This window comes from Fusarium oxysporum, chromosome II (genome assembly GCF_013085055.1).
Source record: "Fusarium oxysporum Fo47 chromosome II, complete sequence".
Classification (NCBI taxonomy): Eukaryota; Fungi; Ascomycota; class Sordariomycetes; order Hypocreales; family Nectriaceae; genus Fusarium; species Fusarium oxysporum.
In genome coordinates this window covers 5,411,013-5,431,630 of record NC_072841.1, presented here as the reverse complement: position 1 = coordinate 5,431,630, position 20,618 = coordinate 5,411,013, and the positions used below count along the sequence as shown (strand labels likewise).

General features: G+C 34.4%; 3 protein-coding genes across 3 annotated transcripts; 1 reads left to right on the top strand and 2 right to left on the bottom strand.

Moving 5' to 3' along the window:
• Positions 1-3,764: 3,764 nt before the first annotated feature.
• FOBCDRAFT_197851 (uncharacterized protein) lies at positions 3,765-6,593 on the top strand (the record flags this gene model as incomplete). Its single annotated transcript, XM_059608891.1, has 2 exons — positions 3,765-4,997; positions 5,184-6,593. The coding sequence occupies 2 exons, from the start codon at positions 3,765-3,767 to the stop codon at positions 6,591-6,593; spliced, it is 2,643 nt and encodes an 880-aa protein (XP_059464305.1).
• A 608-nt stretch (positions 6,594-7,201) lies between these two features.
• FOBCDRAFT_257831 (uncharacterized protein) lies at positions 7,202-9,628 on the bottom strand (the record flags this gene model as incomplete). The annotated part of the gene is made up of 1 exon (XM_054703567.1): positions 7,202-9,628. One exon carries the CDS (start codon positions 9,626-9,628, stop codon positions 7,202-7,204), a length of 2,427 nt encoding a protein of 808 aa, XP_054559542.1.
• A 3,966-nt stretch (positions 9,629-13,594) lies between these two features.
• FOBCDRAFT_197849 (uncharacterized protein) lies at positions 13,595-15,976 on the bottom strand (the record flags this gene model as incomplete). The annotated part of the gene is made up of 3 exons (XM_059608890.1): positions 13,595-13,598; positions 13,641-13,657; positions 14,024-15,976. 3 exons carry the CDS (start codon positions 15,974-15,976, stop codon positions 13,595-13,597), a joined length of 1,974 nt encoding a protein of 657 aa, XP_059464304.1.
• Between the last annotated feature and the right edge of the window lie 4,642 nt (positions 15,977-20,618).

Sequence of the window (20,618 nt, the reverse complement as noted above, 5' to 3'; positions counted from 1 at the left end):
GAAGTATTATATTATTATAAGGCAGCTAAACCTAGGGAATTATCTTTATATTATTAGTATTAAATACTAAGAAAAGAGGATAAGAAAGAAAGCTATATAAGATATAAATTAAGGTAGTAATAATACTAAAAGATAAAGTAAAAAATAAATACTAGAATATATCTTATATATTTTATAATTAGGCATTAAGGTAATATAAATAATATAAGAGAATTATATTTTAAATTATAATAATTATATAGCAGGATAGGCAAAGAGAGCTAAGCTATAGGTAATAATATTTATAGAAAGATAATACTACTAAATAAAAAAAGATAAAATATAAGAGGAAGTAGAGGTTAAAGATATAAGTTAATAGAGATAAAGGAGATTCTTATCTTATATATAAGGGGTTATATAATATATTATTAGATATATATAATATATATATCTTACCTATTTAGGCAATGCCACTAAACTAAAGGCAGTAGTAATATATTTATAATTACTTTATATAATCCTTTAAGGCTTTTATATAAAACTAACTAGCTATAAGCTTAGGCTTCTTATTACTATTAAAATTAACTTAATTTCTAAAGGATAAGATATATTAATATTAATTTTAAGTAATACTTAAATTAATATTTAAAATAATATTAATTATATTATAAATAGTAGTAATATTATAAGAAGCCTAAATATAATATTCTTAGGCTTAATATATAAGGCTATTATTTTAAAAAAAAAATTAATAAAAATAAGTAATATAATTATTATTAAGAGGTCTATTATTACTATAAGACTAAGATAAATTAAGGAGATAAATAGGCAGCTTAATAATAATAAGATAATAAGGCTTTACTTATTTCCTTAGGGAGTTAACCTTAATAAAAAAAGGTAATAAACACTTTTATAAGTTAAAGAGCTTAAAGGATTTAAATAATAATAATTATTAAAGTTAAGCTATAATATTATAACTAATAATAAAAGCTTTATTAGTAGAGGTAAATAAATAAGTTAAATAAAAGGAATAAGTAAAAGTAATTTTAGGCTATTTAAAAGGCTAAGGCTTTATATTAGAATTAAGAAAAGGATATTTAACTTTAATTATAATAATAATAATAATAACTAGTAATAGTATTAATAAAGGAGTATTAAGTATTATAACTTATTATTATTATCTTATATTAAATAAATATAAGCTAGTAAAAATAAAAAGAAAAAGGGCTAAAAAGAGGAGGATACTAATAATTATTATAATATATATAATAAATAAAAAGGGGCATAAGAATTAGAAAGGAAAGGTAATTAATAAAAGGGCAAAGGAAAAAAGAGGTATTAAAGGTTTAAGAGGGTAAAAGAGTATATAAATAGGTAAACCTAGGTTTAAAGGGTAAATAGGCAAAAGTTTAAAAAAAGGATAATATATAAATACCTAAACCTAGGTTTAGGTAGGTCTAAGATATAAAAATAGTAAGTTTAATAGTAGGGTTATAAAAATACAAAAGGCTATAATAAGATTTTTAGAATAATTTTAAAAGTTTAAAGGGTTATAATATAAGAGGCTTTAAAGATATATAATTTTTAACCTAACCCTATTAGATATAAGTAGTTTTACTACTTTAATATAAGGATAAAATATTTTATATAATATTAACTGCTAATATTAAATAAGTAAGTAAAAAGGTTAGCCTCTTTAAATTATAGCTTAAAAAGGCTAGTTTTTATATATTAAATTCCTCTTTAGATAATTTAAAAGCTACTTATTATAATACTAAAAGCCTAGTATTTACTAATAGGTAATATATTATAATTATCTAGTAGAGAATTAGCTATATTATATATAAAATATAATTATATAAGAAATCCTTAAGGATATAAAGTATTAATATAATTATAATAAAAAATAATTTTCTCCTAATACTAACCTTTATATACTTTTATATTTACTCCTAGGTTAATATCTTAAAATAAGTTTAATATATATATTTATTCTTTATCTTATTACCTCTAAGATAATAGAGATAGAATTATATATATTTAAATAGAATATTATTAATTATTATTATAACCTACTAACTAGGGTGTAATACTATCTAATAAGTACTATTTTAATAGGCCTATATTAATTATAGAATTTAATATATAAAATAAGATAAAACCTATAAATAAATACTAAAGTGGATTTAATACTTATTACTTACTTATTTATACCTTATATTATATTTTTATTTACTTTTTATATCCTTATTTATTACTATTAACTTTTTATATATTTTAATTACTATTTTCTAATTAATACTTAAATTTAACTAAGCTACTTATTATCCTACTAACCCTAACCCTACTTATATTACTAATAAGTTAGCCTAGAAAGGAAAAAGACATTAAGGATATAAAAGCATAATAAAATCACCTATAAAGAAATCTTAATTATATCCGCCGAGGCAGCTATTTGCCCTTCCTAGCTTGCAAAGGTTACTAGTAAAGGCAGCCTTAACTCTTTAAAAAAAGGAAGGGAAAAAAAGGCTATCTTAAGTTAATATCAGGAAATCAGGGGTGCCAGAAGGCTAGGTATAGTTATAAAGTATATAATATAGCAATTTATAATAATGCTAACTATAGGTACCTCTATTATATGCCAATTTAGGTATAGGTAGAATATACCGATTATTGTAATCGTTTTAATTAGCCCCTAACCCTGGTCGTAACCTCTCTGATGCCTTGTGCCGCTTAAAGAGATAGCTTATATATTATTATAAACTTTCCATAAGCTCCGTTTAACAACGGGCTCTTTTTAAGCTTTCGCGGCGTGGTCACATGTCAACAAGCACTCAGAGCTGACTATCACAGGACTTTGGAACCCATCCCTAATAGAAGATAATAAAAGTATAAGCATATGGCAACTTAATCTAACGCTCTACAAACACTGCCACTCTAATAGCACGAGCCCTAATTTGATTTCTCCTCGACACTCCCTGTCTAAATCCTGGCATCGCTAGCCAAGGATGATGATAAGCTTTTCACTTCCCCTCGATCGCCAGTTATTACAAACTTGCCCCACATGATCACATGGTGGGCGCAAGAGTTTATTATTTCATTTATCTAAAAGATTCTAGTAGGCTTAGGACCAAGGTGGGCTTACCCACATGCTTCCTTTGTTTTGGTCACCCACAATGCCCGTTTAGCTAAAACCGCTAATATACAAATGCGTTCGGAATTTGAATAGGAAGGTCTCGACTAAAAGAGGTATATACATCTTTTTTATTCGGGAGAAAATAACATAGAGGGCTTAATATAAACCTACAGGGGGCTAGTCATGAACCACTCACTCCTCCAACCCCTTCTGCGACACAGAGGAATTCGCACTGGGCGAGACAGTGAAGAGATTTCAGCCATCTTGCTACCCCCTTCACACCTTTCCCAATTCCATAACCTTTATGTCGTAGCTTATTATGTATTTTTATGCAATCAGATCGACGTCAAGGCGCCACGCGTAACTACTCAACTACCCACCTCGTTTCCTTAGCGCACTGCATCTTAATATAGGCAACTAGGTAATTCTACAGGTAGATAAGCACATGCTCCTCCATAATTAGGTGCATAACCTATAATTACCTCTTCCTTGTATTATTCCTCCTCGGCATAATAAATCTTATCCTGTTCTATTAATAGCAAGGTAATTATACCATTCTTAGTCTTATGGCAGTCTTCTGTTAAATCTGTTCTCCCCCAGCAGCGAGCCCCGCTAGGTCGCCATCGGCATTCAAAGCGCAGTGAAAGCCATGGACCATCTACCACAGCTGCAAGAGAGATCTGGCTTCCGTGTTGAAGTCCCTTTTCTCGGAGATGCCCGTTTTGCTTATCATGGCGACAGCGTTGAAGCCTTTCCAGGGCGGTACGACTTCGAATTCGCAAAGCTTCACGACCTCCAAACGGGCTGGTTGTCGTCAAGATACTTCCAGTCTTGTCTCTTCTTTGGCACTTTGGTCGAGGTCTTCAAGGTGTACAATATTCAGCTTCTGAGGGACGACTTTGTGAGTCGCGATGCAAATGGCCACGCCACCATCACGACGAAGTACCTCCGAGACTACATTGCGGCATGGATTGTCTCTGCCAGCCACGAATATCCCGGATGCCTCGACAGTTCCAAGCACCGCGCCACTGCAAGAGAGGTCGGGGACAAGATCGGCTCTGTTGCCGGCCAAGCGGTTGTCTCTGCCATCCATGTGGCTCGTCGCGCCACTACTCCCATACCTGGTCCGATGCAAGTGCTACACAACAAGCGGCACTTATGGACCGAGGGCAGGGAACATGCGAAAGCGAGTGCGGCGAAGATCTGGCGCGTGCTGGATACTGCAGCGACTACATTGCGGAACTTGGGCCCGCTCAGTCGTGGCATTGACGCTGCTGTGTGGGATTCGGTCCTCGTGCTCTGTACTACTCTGCAAACCGCTGCATTCTTCATATACCGTGCCGTTCCGCTGGATGCCCCAGTCACATTCACAGTCCCCTTCAACGCACTGCCGGCGCGGCTCAGCCCTCAATTGTTCCTTGAGGATTGCTGGTGCCCGCGTGAGGTGAAAATAATTTCTGACCTCGTGGAAGGCGACCATTGCGCCCTCCTCCTCTGTGCCCAGCTCGACCGCCGACACAACCTCGACCACAGCAAGTGCAGCGCAGACAGGTGCGAGGCGTACCAGGTGGACCCGGACACGTACCGAACCCAGCACCATCAAGACTGCCACGGTTGCGACTTTCTTGGCTTCGACGGCTTCGACTCCGAGGAACCAGCGAGGAGCAAGCTTTTTGAAACTATCATGCGCGATCAATCCCAGCTGTCGTCGTGCCGCTCAACTCCCATGGCAGTGTATGGTAAAGGACAACTGCGGCTTTTCCCCGTGCCTGTCAGGCAGCTCCTCGGTCAACGGTTCGTGGCTATTAGCCACGTCTGGGCGGACGGACTGGGGAATGCAGATGCGAATGCGCTCCCCCGGTGCCAAATTGAGCGTATACAAGTAAGTGATCCAAGGGAAATTTAAAAGACTATGCTCCGCCTCAGTGTTATTTTAATCTAGATCCGTGTTAAGGACTAGAGTTTGGAATATCCATGAGAGTCATCAAGAGATGGCCACATTGAGGGTTCTATTGCACCAAGAGCTCACCGGTGACCATAAACTGCCGAGCTGACTTCCCCCACACAGAATTTAGTGGATAAACAATTTCCTAATAGAAAAGGCCCGGTTCCGTTTTGGATGGACACACTTTGTATCCCAGTGGCCAAGGGTAAGTCATCAGTGTACGGGGAGGCAAAGAAGCGTGCAATTAAAAACATGGAGGGCGTTTACAAATCCTCAACCAAGGTCCTTGTCCTGGATCGCACTCTGGCCAGTGTACCCTCTTATGGTATGTCTAAAGAAGAGATTGGGCTCCGAATCATGTGTTCCGGCTGGGCACGGCGCCTATGGACGCTCCAAGAAGGCCTCTATCAGGCCCAGGTTCACTACGTGTTTGCAGACACCACCTACACCTTTAAAGACCTAAACGAGGCTGTGCGCCAGACACACGCCTTTCCCGACCGCAGTGTGGCTATCCCGGAGACCCATTTCCTGCGCAAATACCTTGCTAACCCGCCACACTGCGCGGCTTCCTACGACCCACTTGCATGCTCGGCGCACAAGGCGCTGAGCTGCTGTTGGCCTCGTATCTCATCCTTCTTCAAGGAACTGGACATCAGGTATAGCCAGCCAGACCCTAAATGGTTCCCCGGCATGCAGCTCGCTCCTGGTATGACTGTTTTAGTCCCACGTGCAATGCGGACAATCGCGTATCGCACCACCAGCCGCAGGGAAGATGAAGGCCTTATTCTCGCTAGCCTCACTAACTGGCGTGCCGGCTCCGCCGAGCCTTTGATCGAAGTGCCAGCGGAGGAGCGTATGCGTGTCTATTTCGAGCAGTTTGCCATTGTGCCCAGCCAGCTTATCTTCCTCGACCAGAAACGCTACGAGGATGCTGGCACACGTTGGATTCCGAAGTCTCTACTTGCACAGTCCTCCACGGGAACCAACCGACTCCCCTATGAGCACGCTATCTTCTCAGATGATTTCTCCTGGCCCTCCCCCCGCGGAATCACGGCAGAGTACCCTTCCTTCCGCCTGACCTTGCCTCCAGGCTGGAGCCCCTCGAAGGGCAATCAAACAGTCCAGCTGGTTCTAGCGGGAAATCTTTACATGGGTTTTATCCACGAAGCAGGCTCGCGAAATCCACCTGCGTCTTTGTCGTCCAACCTCGCCGTCATCGTGCCGCGTTCCATAATCGCCGGTCCTTGGAAGTGTGTCGCCGCGCTTGTGTCCATTCAGAACGCGAACTTGCCTAGTCGCCCTAGGAGGAGCTCGGGATTTATGGCTGTGTTGTTGACGCAAGGCCGCAACGTGCTTGCAAATCATCGCGATAAAAGCAGGATGATAGGACGTCATGAGGCACTTTTAGACCTAGCGCGTGTACCTGAGCGGCCAGTAGTTGATGAAACTCTGGCTAGGGTACCTAGGGTGGGTGCTGTGGCTATGACGGAGTTTTTATCGGCGGAGAAAAACATACCGTGGCGGATTGGGTAATGTTTTAGTCTTCTAAGCGTTGTGGTAGCTGTATTTGTATTGTTGCTACTTTATATATACTAACTATCTTTTATCGTTATCGTCCACACAGCACCACTGAACGCAGATCTTTAGGGGCTTAAAATTTCTAATAGCTACGTCCTTTATAAGTTCTACATATCCCCTAAAAACGCGGCTTCAACGCACCATTCGCGTTAAAGTATATAATTAAACTCAGATTATCTTACATATTACAAGGCTCTTAGCTATTACATCAGACTCTTTATTAATTGTACAGGGTTAGAAATTAAGCACTAATCACACCACTAAGCGCCCCCTCTGTTACATAAAGTAGAGCCGCGGTATTAATATTTAGAGTCCTCACTTGCTTATCAGGTACCTCACAGGGTTAAGCAAAGCAGAGTACGGGTTAGAGCCATATATGAGCTTCTAGGAGATAAAAGGTAAACACAAGTTAGCCAACCCACATTTAAAATAGCTAATAGGTGGAAAATTAATTACTTATATATATATTCACGCTTTCCTTACAAAGTGCATTATCTATCACTCGCTTGGTAAAATATTATAAATTTAAGGTATTCTTATATCAAGCCCCTCAGTTGTCTTTATTACTTAGCTCCTTTCCTCTTCAATTTCCAATAGCTCGGTCCCACCATGCATATCTCCCAGGAATCAGCTGGAACTTCTTGAAGAAGCTGAGGCTGCATGATTGTTCGACTACCAAAAAAATCAACAAGCACGCCCGCAAGTAGCAAGAATAGGAGGGCAACTGCAGCGAGCGATATTGATAGGTTGTCCAGGTTCCGTCTCTCTAAATCTCCATCTATACCATTCTGGTCAGCATCTCGATTGCCGTGGGACCTCCTTTCAGCCTCAAGACTCTGCGGACTCTCGTGCCTTATATATTCGAGGAGTTCATCGCCAGTCTGATATTCTTGAATACGCGATCCACCAAGCCGGGCGTCTCTCCCGAACACCTGTGCTAGCACTTGTACCTGATCAAGAGGTGTGTGCTTGATCGGGACCCAGATGCCCACTACTTCCAACAAGGCTGGCGGCCCGACCCCTACAAACGCGGTTTCGAACAGCGAGCACCCTCTTGTAATGCGGTCACGTACCGTGCATAACGTCGCGTACTGATGGCCATGGATATGGCTTGTTCGCACACGCTCGTCGAGGCTAGGAATGGGCCTCTGGCAGGCCTCTGACACGGACGGCTTGAATAGGCCGATGCATGGCGGGTCCTCAAGTGAGAGCATAACTTCCAGATGGGCATTTCTACAGGCGTCGAGAGGAAGGTTAAGCGCGGAGGTTACGAGTCTGTACACGACGTCGTGGTGATTTACCTCGGGGAAGCTCCAATCGGATGGATGACACAAGCCGGCTGGCCGATCAGGCACGTATGGGCCGAGCAGAAAGCCAAGGAACATATCCTCCACCAGGTAATCTTCTGTCGGTATCGGTTCTCGAACGAGAAATCTGTCCCCGATCATCGCATAAGCAGCCTGGGTCAGGCTGTGGAGCGACAATTGCGCGACCAAGGGTCGGAGGCGTGTGAAAACGTCCGCTGTGCTCGCGTTTCCGAACACCTGGCTGTAGGGCCGTGCTCGAGATGATAAAGACAAGCTATTCCCTCCTAAGGACATAAGTGGGATTGAATTTTCAAAGACAGGGATGTGATGGCCCTCTGTCAGGACGCCGTAAATATCTCGCGTGTCGCGATTGGACTCTGGAAGATATGTTGTCGGGCGCCACAGCCCTCCCCCTTCCCTGTTACCGAATAAGCCTGCGGGTGCGTTCGATGCGGGACTGATCCCAAAGTTGCGCTCTAACTGGATGATAGCGTCCTCGAGGAGGGCAGGCAAGGTCATGTTCTCGTGCTCGTTTGGGGGTTTATATTGAGGACAGTCGACCCATATGGCGATGACGTAATCCCAAGCCTTTGTTGCCTTTCGTGATGATTGCCCTAGCTTGCTCAGCTGGTACAAGAAACTTGCAAGTCTTCCATTTATGTCTCCCTGCCTGACTTGTCGTTGTGGGTTCTCAATTGTCTCGCCTCGCATGAAACGTGAGAGCATTATGGCCGCGTTCACTTGAGTATTGTAGTCAGGGTTACCGTACCTACAGTATGCTGTCATCGAATTCATCGCGTTCCCCAAATACCCCGTCCTCGCGAATGCTACCTCCTGGTACGCGTCCCTTGTTGAACCCCCTGCTTCCACCTTCTCCTCGTATATCATCCGTGCAAAGCCTTGTAGCTGGTCGGCTTCTTCTTCCCTCGTCACGCAGGGTGCCTGAGTCTGGGAGGTGCGGAGTACGGTGATACGCCGGCTGTATATAAGCTCCTGCCGTGTCCACAGGCGGTCGAACCACGAGTCCATTCCGGCCGAATTAACACATTGGAACTTTAACACGACGTCGTGATACAACTCATTGATCTGCTCGTGTGTCATGGACCGAGACTCAAACTCGTTGATTATCTGTCCCGTCCACTGCTGAAGACATCCACAGAATGCACCGGTCATCAGTGCGACTACGTCAAGGCTCCGATAGATGGTCGGGATACTCGCGAGGGTTCTAACAACATCCTCTTGTTCCTGGGACTTGCACAACTGATCCATCCAGAAGCCCCCGTGGCTCTCGGAGAGACTAACCAAACAGTTCTGGAGATCGGCAGTGTTCCATTCAATCCCGAGTTCAAGGTATATTAGGTCACTAGGCCCGTTATACGGCGAGCGGTGCCCGATTGCAACTCTTCGTCTACTGAATCTCCCCCATGTATACGAGATGGCGACGGCAGAGGTATGGGTGATTCCAACCTGGTCGTAATGAATGACAAGGTGCGGTTCGGTGGTCGGAACGGGGCAACTGGAGGGATTATGGCAGCAGGGAACTGCGCGAGCGATGCGGATGGTTTTGAGGACTTCAGTGTCGACATCGGGAGCACGAGAGTTGACCCACGAGCGGAATAAGATTGTGTTAAGGTCAAGTAGTCGACCCCTAAGGTTAGATGACTGGGCGGCGGGGGCGGCCATTTTGTTAGTGTTAAGAGACTGAAAAAAACACACAGTGAGTTAAAACATACAAGGAAACATAAAATAATTAAATCCCCTAAGAGAAGCGCTAGGCTATTTATTAATGCGGCCTCATAACCCTATTATACCACTGCACAGGGGCATTAGACAATCTTTTAAGGCAACCTAGGCAGCTAACCTTTCTGCTAGGCTAAACCTTACTGTTAGGCTAAACCTTACTGCTAGGCTAAACTTTCCTGCAAGGCAGATTAAACAGGCTGCTAACTACTTTACTTGCTTAACCTTCCTCTGATTTCCTAGCTAAAGTTTACTAAAGATAAAGATTTTAGTTTCTCTATTTACCTAGAGAAGAATGAAAAGTATTTATACCTTTAATTCTATTTCTTTTAGCTTAGCAGGGACATAATGGTCGCTTTTAATTACTATGCCATAAGGTAATAGATTTAGTAATAATTACTATCATAATAATTATAGTAGTCTATATAGCTATATATAAGAGCCTATAGTAAACCAAGCTATAATAAGAGACCTAAGTTTATAATAAGCCTATCTTAATTAAATTTCTAATTATTTATATTTTAGAATTAAAGATTTAACTTACTAATATATATAAAACCTATTAACCTTATATATAATATAAAATTACTTATTTAGGTTTAATAAATAATAAATAAAATAGTTATAATTTTTTAATATTTAAATATATATAATAAGTATATAAGATACTTTTCTTAATTATTAAGATAGGATTTGAAATAAAAACATAATAAAGTATTTAATTAATTTAATTTATTTACTATTTTCTTCCCTAAATAAATTAATAATAATTTAATATATTTTTATATTATGCCTAGCCTTCTTATATTTCCTATAGTGGCCTTTCTTTAGTTATACTACTTGCCTTAATTACTTCTTTTTAATAGTTTACCTTATATTTATATATTAATATCTATTTAATAAATTACTTCCCTTATCTTATTTAGATTTATCCTTCCTCTATTTTAGAAATAGTTATTTTTTTTTATTTTATACTACTTACTTAGTGCCTTATTTAACCTCCTAAGGGTTTAAACCTTATATATTATTAATATCTTTTTCTCTTACCTTAACTTTATAAGAGGTATTTAAGTAGGAAAAACTATTTTCTAAGAAAAGTAATTTCTAATTATAATTATAAAAAGAAAGTTATTTATACTAGGTTTACTTTAAAGAATATTATCTTTAGATATAGAAATTTTAGCCCTAGTTTAAATTACTACTTTTCTACTAATTTTACTAGATCTATTCTTATATATAAGGTTAATTAATTACATACTATACTATATGTATTCAATTAATAGAGTTATAACTTTAGGTTAGTCTGACTTTTACTAATTAACTTATATAAAAGTTAACCTAATTCCTTTAATTCTGACTTTAATAAAATTTCTAAACCCTGCCTTTACCCTGCGTTTATCTTTACTTTTATACAAGAGGGAGGATACAGAGTACCTATTCGGCCTCGATGATTATGTTCTCGAGCCACTCTTTGTACCGGGCTGAGTTGCCTGTAAATACAGCAAGGAAAGCTGCCTCTTCTGCCTCAAGAGACTAGCCTTGCCGTAGGGCTTCTTCTAGCTTCTTTAATCCAGATAGCTCTCTGGCTAGCCAGGTCAGAGATATTATACCACCTAGGTGATCCGGATCTATATAACTGATTAAGCTGATCAGGCTGCATTTAAAGATAGCTATCCTAACTAGGCTTAATCTGCCCCTTAAAGAGAAGTTTATCCTAATAGCTTCGGCTATCTTATGCAATATATAATAATCTTTGCCCTTAGCTTACTTTAACACCGATCTAATTATATTAATAAGATTGTGGTTAGTTATGCAATAGCCCTGATTAGGCTGCAAGCTGTTGCGTATAGGCATTGTGTTAGTGGCTATGATTAATGTCAGCAAGTGTGACCAGAAGGAAATTAGTTTAGGGAATATACTTTGTGATGGATGGACTAGGCGTAGTATTTCTTTAGGTAGGATAAAGGAAGAAGGGTAACCTAACTGCTAAGAGCTGGCATTAATACTACCTGGTTAAGGCAGTAATTATACTATTAAGGCAGATAAACCTTATATAATTTTAAATTCTATAATAATAGCCTGCTATAGGGGTCTTATTATTTAAGCCTTTATAGAAAAGTTAAAAAGCTTAATAGCCTTATATAAGGCTAATAGTAAGGAAAAAAAAAAAAAAAATTAGTTTTTTATCTTTTAATATAAATTTTAAAGTTAGGTATTTACTTAAGTAATAAATAAAAGTAAAAAAAGCTATTAATTTTACTTTTTTTTATTTTTATTATTAAAAATATATTTTTAATATTATAAAATAAGTTATAAAAAACTATTATAATATTCTTAGCTTTTTAACTTATATTAGCTTTTATAAAGCTAGTAAAGTTATTATAATAACTTATATCTTTAAAAAAATAATAATATATAAATATATAAATAATTAAAAAAAAGTAAATTAAAAAATTATCTTATTAAAAAAAGAGGTAAATAATATAAACTTATAATTAGCTTTAGTTAATTTTTTATTTTTTTTAAGTTTATATATTAACCTTAAATAAATATATTTAAATATCTCTAAAGTTTAATATAATTTAAATATTAATTACCTCTTAGGAGGTAAAGCTTTATTAAGTTAATATTATTATAATTAGCTACCTTAATTATAGCCTAAACCTAGCTATATATAAGTTAGCTAAAAAGCCTTACTTATTATATACTTAGCTTTAATTTTATTTTTATAACTTATTTTAATAGTCTTAAATTAACCCTTATAACTTATATACTTTAATTATTTAATATTTCTTTTTTATAAATTTATAAGTTAGCCTTAAAAGGTATATTTAAGTATCTCTAAAATTTAATATAATTTAAATATTTAATACCCCTTAGTAGGCAAGGCTTTATTAAGTTAATATTATTATAATTAATTACCTTAATTATAGCCTAAACCTAGTTATATATAACCTAGCTAAAAAGCCTTACTTACTTTTCAACTAGCCTTAATCTTTTTCTTATAACCTACTTTAAAGGCTACTTTTTTATTAATCCTTATAAATATTATATTTAAATTATTTACTATAGTTTTATAATAACTAATTTAATTTAACTTCTAATTATAACTACTAATAATATTATAGCTTTATTATTATAATACCTATTAAAAAAAGCCTATAAGTACCTAATCCTAATAGGTATTATTTAATAAAAAGTTATAATATAACTTATAAAATTAAGTAAACTATTAAGAAAAATAATTATAATAAGCTTTATAATATAATAATAGAAATTAAAATAAACTAAGGAAAAAAAAATAATATTAGCTATATTAAATTAGTAATCTTTAATTATAAGATTCTCCTGCTCTTATAGTCTTATTATTAGCTAATTAATAAAGGCTTTCTTAATTGTAAGATAAAGCTATTTTATTAGCTAGAAGGGAAGTTACTTAGAGAGGTAAATCTAAGCTAGAAGGAAAGGGAATTTATTAAGGCCTTTTGCCTAGGCAGCTTATATAATAAGTAGCTTAAGGCTATCTAGTAATAGGCTAAGAAGGTATTAGAGAAGACTAAACCTTAATAATATATAAACTAAGCTAGTTATAATCTTAGACTATAAGAGTATAATTAAAATAAAAGAGGGGTAATTATAGGGTTTAAAGAAATAAGAAAAAAATATATTAAGTTTTATATAAGTTTAATTACCTAAAGTTAAAGACTTAAAGTTATAATATTAGTATTAGTAGCATAAAAAGGGTTAAATAGGTTATAAGATATAATATATAATAGACTTAATAGATTAGCTAAATATTAGTATATAAAAATATATTATATAGCTTATTATATACTCTTATTAAAAATAATTCTTTTATATTTTTTACTATTTTATTTAAGATCTTAATTACTATAAGGTAAGTAATATTTAGCTATATAATATAGTATTATACTTCCTTATTTATTATACTTACTTTATAAATATATTAGCCTATAAAATATTATTTAATTATTATACTCTTAGGTATATAAGTTAATAGTTTATATAAGTAATAGCTTTATTATTATCTTAGGTATTTAGGATAATATTATCCTTTATAAGTAAATCCTTTGCAAAAAGCAGCTGCACTACTGCCACGTGCCTATTCCTTGCGGCCCGCGATAGTAATGTTAAACCAGAATTTCTTTGGCTATTCATAGCTTACGCATCCGTGAGGTCAAATAACCTTATGATGTCCTTTCTTCTGCCTAAGAGATGCCGAGGGACTCGCTCAACCAAAGAGATCATCCCCCAGTTTCTAAATTGGATGTCAAAAGGTCCGTGTTGCCAATAGTCTGGCTCCGGATGAATTCCTACCACGTGAGCATCCGTAGCATCTCTTGTCCTCATCAGTATGTAAGGCGCGTTTAATCGCTCGTATGCGCTGATCTGGGCGCTATCATGGTCGTCAAGCTGAAAGATTTTCGAAACAAAGCAGAGAATTTGCTGCAATGGTTGGCGGGTGTCACTCTCGGCATCGTAGAGCACGAGAACTTGAGGCTTAAGATGCTTTCTGATCCATGGAAGAGCGCTTAGACCCAGGCCACAAGCGATAGTAGTTGCGAGTCCTAAGGTTGCTTCCTTGAAGTCGAAGTTGTCATGATCCAGGATGACTTTCTTAATCCGTTCCCACGCCGCATGTCCGCTCCATCGAATCGGCGTACCCTGGATGATATCACCTCGCCAAACCATGTCATTTTTGATCTTGTGCAGCGGTATCGACCGGACAAGACCGTGATAGCTGCAGATTTGTGCGAGGAGATTGTCTACGCCAGGTGGAACCAGAACTTCCGGCTGCTCGTTGATATCTCTCGCAGTTACCTCTGTTTTGCTTTCACTCTTCCAACGCCTCAATTGCTGCAAAAAATTGGACTGCATCTTGAAGTTCGCAAACCAGAGGCTTCGGCTAATAACATCCAAGATACTTTCTGCCGAATCCTCCCCACTAATCGATTGTAGCTTCCAGTATCCTGATGATGGACACTCCCACTGTGGTTCACGCCATTGCAGGTCGTCGTATCTCGAATATGACAGCATCATACAAAAATCCCCCAAGGTCTTGGGAATCGGAACATTGTGTGAAGGTAGACTGCTGTCGGAAGCATCTACATCTAAACCTTCTATAAGACCTCTTGTGATTTTGGGTTTGATATCCTGTGCGCGTTGAATATCCTCGTCGAAACGTTGGGAATGGAAGGGCGTTTGTATCCGATCAAAAAGGGACTTGATTTGCGTAACGCAGTCCTCGTAAAACATACCAAGATCCGCCGATACAGCGCATGATGGTACATCGTACCATTTGAACTGGGCCATTACAGCCAAGATGAAGTCTCTGGGTTTGCTAGTTTCTCTTGCGCTTCCCTGTGATTGCCGTAGCTGCTCGAACGGAGACGCATTCAATTCGGAACTTGGAGACTGAACCGTCATTCCGCGAGAGGCTTTTCCATCTCCCAAAATCGCAGCTATGAACTTCTTTTTGGCTTCATGTCGGCGAGATAGCACTTGGTCGTCCTGGAACAAGTTATCGAGGAATTCTCTGTGAACTCGTTCCTCACGTGGAGTTTCTCGCTGAAGCTTGGCACTCCGCTCTGCATCGAGTTCCCATTTCCAGTTTCCGCAACGAACCCAAAGTTCCCCGGCGCTGAGCAACTGATCTATCCTTGAATTCATTCCATCCAAGCAGCGCTCCTTGGTACCCACCTGATCCTCGTCACCATCCTGACATACTTCGAACTGGATCGAGTCAGACAGCTGCAGTTCCTGCAAGGGCCAAACTCTCTCAAGCCACTTTTCCATAAGTCCAGTTGGGTGATATGTATTCATGTGGCATTCAATGGGATCCAAGATTTCTGCCACGTCCCGTAGATAATGCAAAGGATCCTCTTTGAAGCTCAGATATTCATTAATGATAGTTGCGCAGCAGGCATTGAAGCCTCCAGCTTCTCGCAAAATGATGGTCTTGGTTGCCTTTCTGTAAATATCTCGGATGTGTTTGACGACACCGACTCGGGCCGCTTTGCTGGACTGATCGACACATAAGACATCCATCCAAAAATATTGTCCCGGCGCTAGAAGGCGTGGTAGTGTCTCAGATATAAATCTCCCCTTGTGAGGAGAAACGAAAATCTTGAATGGAATGTGATCCACATCGCGCCAAGAGGCATTACACCAGATATGGGATATGGCGACGAACTTGGTAGTCAATATATCACAATCTGATAGTGATAGCGTGCCTTTATCATCGAAGCGGCACAGCGTGAGGACAGTCATGTTGGGGAGAAACTACATGCATGCGCAATGAATCTTCCAAACAGCAAGTTCAATGACTTAAAGAGACGATGGTCAGTCATTTGGGCATGCGAACTTATTTGCCTGAATGCCACTTCATTCTTTTGGCCTCGTCCAACCTGAGCCGCCCCTCCTCCCGAAGTTTATCGTTTTGTGAAATGGTGTGCTCCCGGTTCTGCTGACTATCATGTGTCACATGCAGTAACAAGCTACTAAGTAAGCCACTTATCAGTACAATGACGAGAGTGGTCACTTCACGTTTGCTGTTGGTGGGGGTGGCTGGTGCGACGTCATGCCATCAGGTAGGTATAGACATGTGATTATAGCATGCTATTTATGATTACCCGATCTGCCGGAACATGAATATAATAGCTAGGTAGATAATTAATAATTAATATAAAACGGATTAGAAATATACCTGCTATTACTTAAAGATATATATTTATATTATAAGAAGAGGAGCCTAATTGCTGTTAAGGTTTGCACAAACTTAGTATGAAATTATCCAAGCTATTTTTACCTAACGGCTTTTTTTAACTTAATTATAATTATAAAAAAGGGCAAAGAATAGGGATAAAAAAGAAATAAAAAAGGTAAAAGAGATATAAAAATAAGGGTAAAAATAAGAAAAAAGAGTATATAAGGGGATAAGTAAGGGAAAATATACTAAATAAGGGATGTAGCCTAAAAAGGTGATAAAGAGAAATATAATTAGAAAAGGATAAGAAGGAGGCATAATTAGAAAATCTAATAAAAAGGGATATAGCTAGAAAAAGCTATAAGGGGTAGAAAGAGGGATAATAAAAGGGATATAAGGCTAAAAAAGCCTATAAGAGGTTTAAAAAAACCTTCTAAAGGTATTTTAAGCTAATTAAACTAGGCCTATAGGGATTTATATAATTATAAAAGCTATTAAAATAGCCATGGTTTTTATTAAAATTAGGCTTATTATAATATTAAGCTAGGTAGCTATTATAAGGCCTAAAAGCTCTTAAAACTTTTTATAAGTTTTAGTAGTCTTTAAATTTATAAGATTATTTATAAAAATAATAATAAATTAAAAAAAGACCTTTAAAGATATATACTTTTAGTATTTTTTTTTATGGCATTTATAAAGATATTATAAGGATTTTCTTTTATAGAATTTATAAAAATAATAATTATTTAAATATTATAAAAATACTAGCTTATTTCTAAAGTAATTAGTAAATTAACTTATAAGCTAGTTTTCTTATTAATTAAAAGTTTTTTTAACCCCTATAGTATATTATACTTTAATTATTTAATATATATTTATAATAAGTAATTTAATTTAACTTCTTTTTTTTAAATTAAAAATACTAATTATATTATAGCTATATTAATATAATACCTATTATTAAAAGAAGTATATAAATACCAAACTCTAATAAGGTTTATTTAATAAAATACTATAATATATTAAATATAATTAAGAAAGCTTTTATATAAAATAAAAAAACTAAAAGTAATATATATTAATATATATAATAAGTAAGTAACCCCTATTTATATTAATAATATACTAATATTTAGCTATTTTATTAAGTCTATTATATATTATATTTTATAACCTATTTAACCCTCCTTATATTACTAATACTAATATTATAACTTTATGTCTTTAACTTTAGGTAATTAAACTTATATAAAACTTAATATATTTTCTTCCTATAAAACCCTATAAGTACCCCTCTTTTATTTTTATTAAGGTTTAATCTTCTTTAATACCTTCTTAGCCTATTACTAAATAGCCTTAAGCTACTTATTATATAAGCCGCCTAGGCAAAAAGCCTTAATAAATTCCCTTTCCCTTTAACTTAAATTTACCCCTCTAAGTAACTTCTCTTTTAGTTTATAAAATAGCTCTATCTTATAATTAAAAAAGCCTTTATTAATTAGCTAATAATAAGGCTATAAAAGTAAAAGGATTTTATAATTAAAGATTATTAATTTAATATAGCTAATATTATCTTTTTTTCCTTAGTTTATTTTAATTTTTATTATTATATTATAAAACTTATTATAATTATCTTTTATAATAAGTTACTTAATTTTATAAGTTATATTATAACCTTTTATTATATAATACCTATTAGGATTAGGTGCCTATTAGCTTCTTCTAATAGGTATTATAATAATAAAGTTATAATACTATTAGTAATTATAATTAAAAGGGGAAGTTAAATTAAATTACTTACTAATAAGTTTATAATATAGTTTTTACTACTTAGCCTCTAGCTAACCTAAGAAGTAAAAGCATAATAGATAATTTAAGTATAGGGTTAGTAAAAAAGTGGCCTTTAAAGTAGGTTATAGAAAGAAGATTAGGGCTAGCTAAAAAGTAAGTAAGGCTTTCTAGTAAGGTTATATATAGCTAGGTTTAAGCTATAATTAAGGCAATAAACTATAATAATATTAACTTAATAAAGCTTTACTTACTAAGAGGTAAGAAATATTTAAATTATATTAGACTTTAAAAATACTTAGATATAGCTTTTAAGGCTAACTTATAAACTTAAAAAAAAATAATAAGTAAGTAAGTTAAATAAGTAAATAAGTTAAAAATCTTATATTTTATATTAATATTATTTAATTAGATATTTTATTATTACCTAATATATTATATTTTTTAAATAAAGTTAAAATTCTTTTTATACTTTAGGCTATTTAAAATACCCTTAAACTTATGGTATAATAAGTTATAAATATCTATAAGGTTAATTATTATACCTTATAATATTATTATAATAGTATTTAATTATAATATAATTATATCCTAAAGTTATAAAAACTATTTAATTTAAAGAAATAAATAATAATTTAGCTAGTTTAAACTACTGCTTTTTTATTAATTTTACTTTATTTATTCTTATATATAAGGTTAATTAGTTATATACCCTATTATATATATTTAATTAATAAAGGCTAGTTATAGCTTTAAGTTAATTTAACTTTTACTAATTAACTTATATAAAAGTTAACTTAAGTCCTTTAAATTTCTATAAAACCCTGCCTTTACCTTATATTTATCTTAGAACTTTATATATAGACTCCTCTTATTAATCTAGGAGTAGCTCCCCCTTAATAGTAATAACCCTTTTAAATATATTAAAGAGCTACTCTTTATATATAATTAAGTTACCTATAAAGGCAGTAAGAAAGGCTGCCTAATTTAACTAAATATAATAACCTTTACTCAGGCCTCTTTCTAGGTTCTTAAGACCTAATAGCTTAAAATTAACTTAGTTTAAATTAATTAAATTAATATAATACCTCTAATATATATAGTTAATTAACCAGATTAGGCTATAATTAAAAATAGCCATCTTAATAAGGTTAGATTTATAACTTAATAAGAAGTTTTTTTTAATAATAGTTATTATTATATACTTTTTTTTAAGTTTTTTTTATTAGCTATATTTAAGGTAGGCCTAATAGTTAAATTAAGGTTATAGCTAGTTATATAATAGGTATAATTATATAGCTATAGGCTATTTTATATAGGTATTAAGGTAATATAGCTATTATATTATTAGTAAGAAGGGTTAAAAGCCAGGTTAAGAAACTTACTTATAAATTTATATTTAATTACTTACTTGATTAGGGTCTAATTAACCTTTAAGTAAAAATATAATAAATAAACTAAGTATAATATTATCTTAATCCTTTATATAAAATAAAGAAAAAAGGATAACTTAACTACTAAGAGGTAATTAATATTAATACTACCTAGTTAAGGTAGTAATTATATTATTAAGATAAATAAACCTTATATAATTTTAGACTTTATAATAATAACCTACTATAAGGGTCTTATTATTTAAGCCTTTATAGAAAAGTTAAAAAGCTTAATAGCCTTATATAAGGCTAATAGTAAGGGAAAAAAGATTTAATTTATTTTTAATTTAAATTTATAAGGATTTTCCTCTTAATTATATTTTATTAAAGAAATAGCTAATTCTTTATTAGCTAATTATAATATATTATTTATTAATAAGTAATAAACTTATAACTTTATAAAGTACTAATTAGAGCTAAAAATTTATTTATTTTAAAAATATAATTATTAAAAAACTAAATATAAAAATCTAATTATTATTTATAATTAATTTAAGCTTATATAAAATATAATTACTAAGTATAATATCTAATTAGATAATATCTAAAACTTTAATAAGATTAGCTTTATAATAAATATTATTATAATTAGAATAATTATTTTTCTTTTTTTTAAGTTTATAAGTTAGCCTTAAAAGGTATATTTAAATATCTCTAAAGTCTAATATAATTTATATATTTATTACCCCTTAGTAGGCAAAGCTTTATTAAGTTAATATTATTATAATTAACTACCTTAATTATAGCCTAAACCTAGCTATATATAACCTAGATAGAAAGCCTTACTTTTTAGCTAGCCTTAATTTTCTTTTTATAACCTGCTTTAAATATCTTTTATTAACTTATATTATATTTAAATTATCTATTATATGATAAGTAATTTAATTTAACTTCTTATACCTTCTAATTATAATTATTAATAATATTATAACTACCTTATTATAATACCTATTATTTAAAAAAGCTTATAATTACCTAGGCCTAA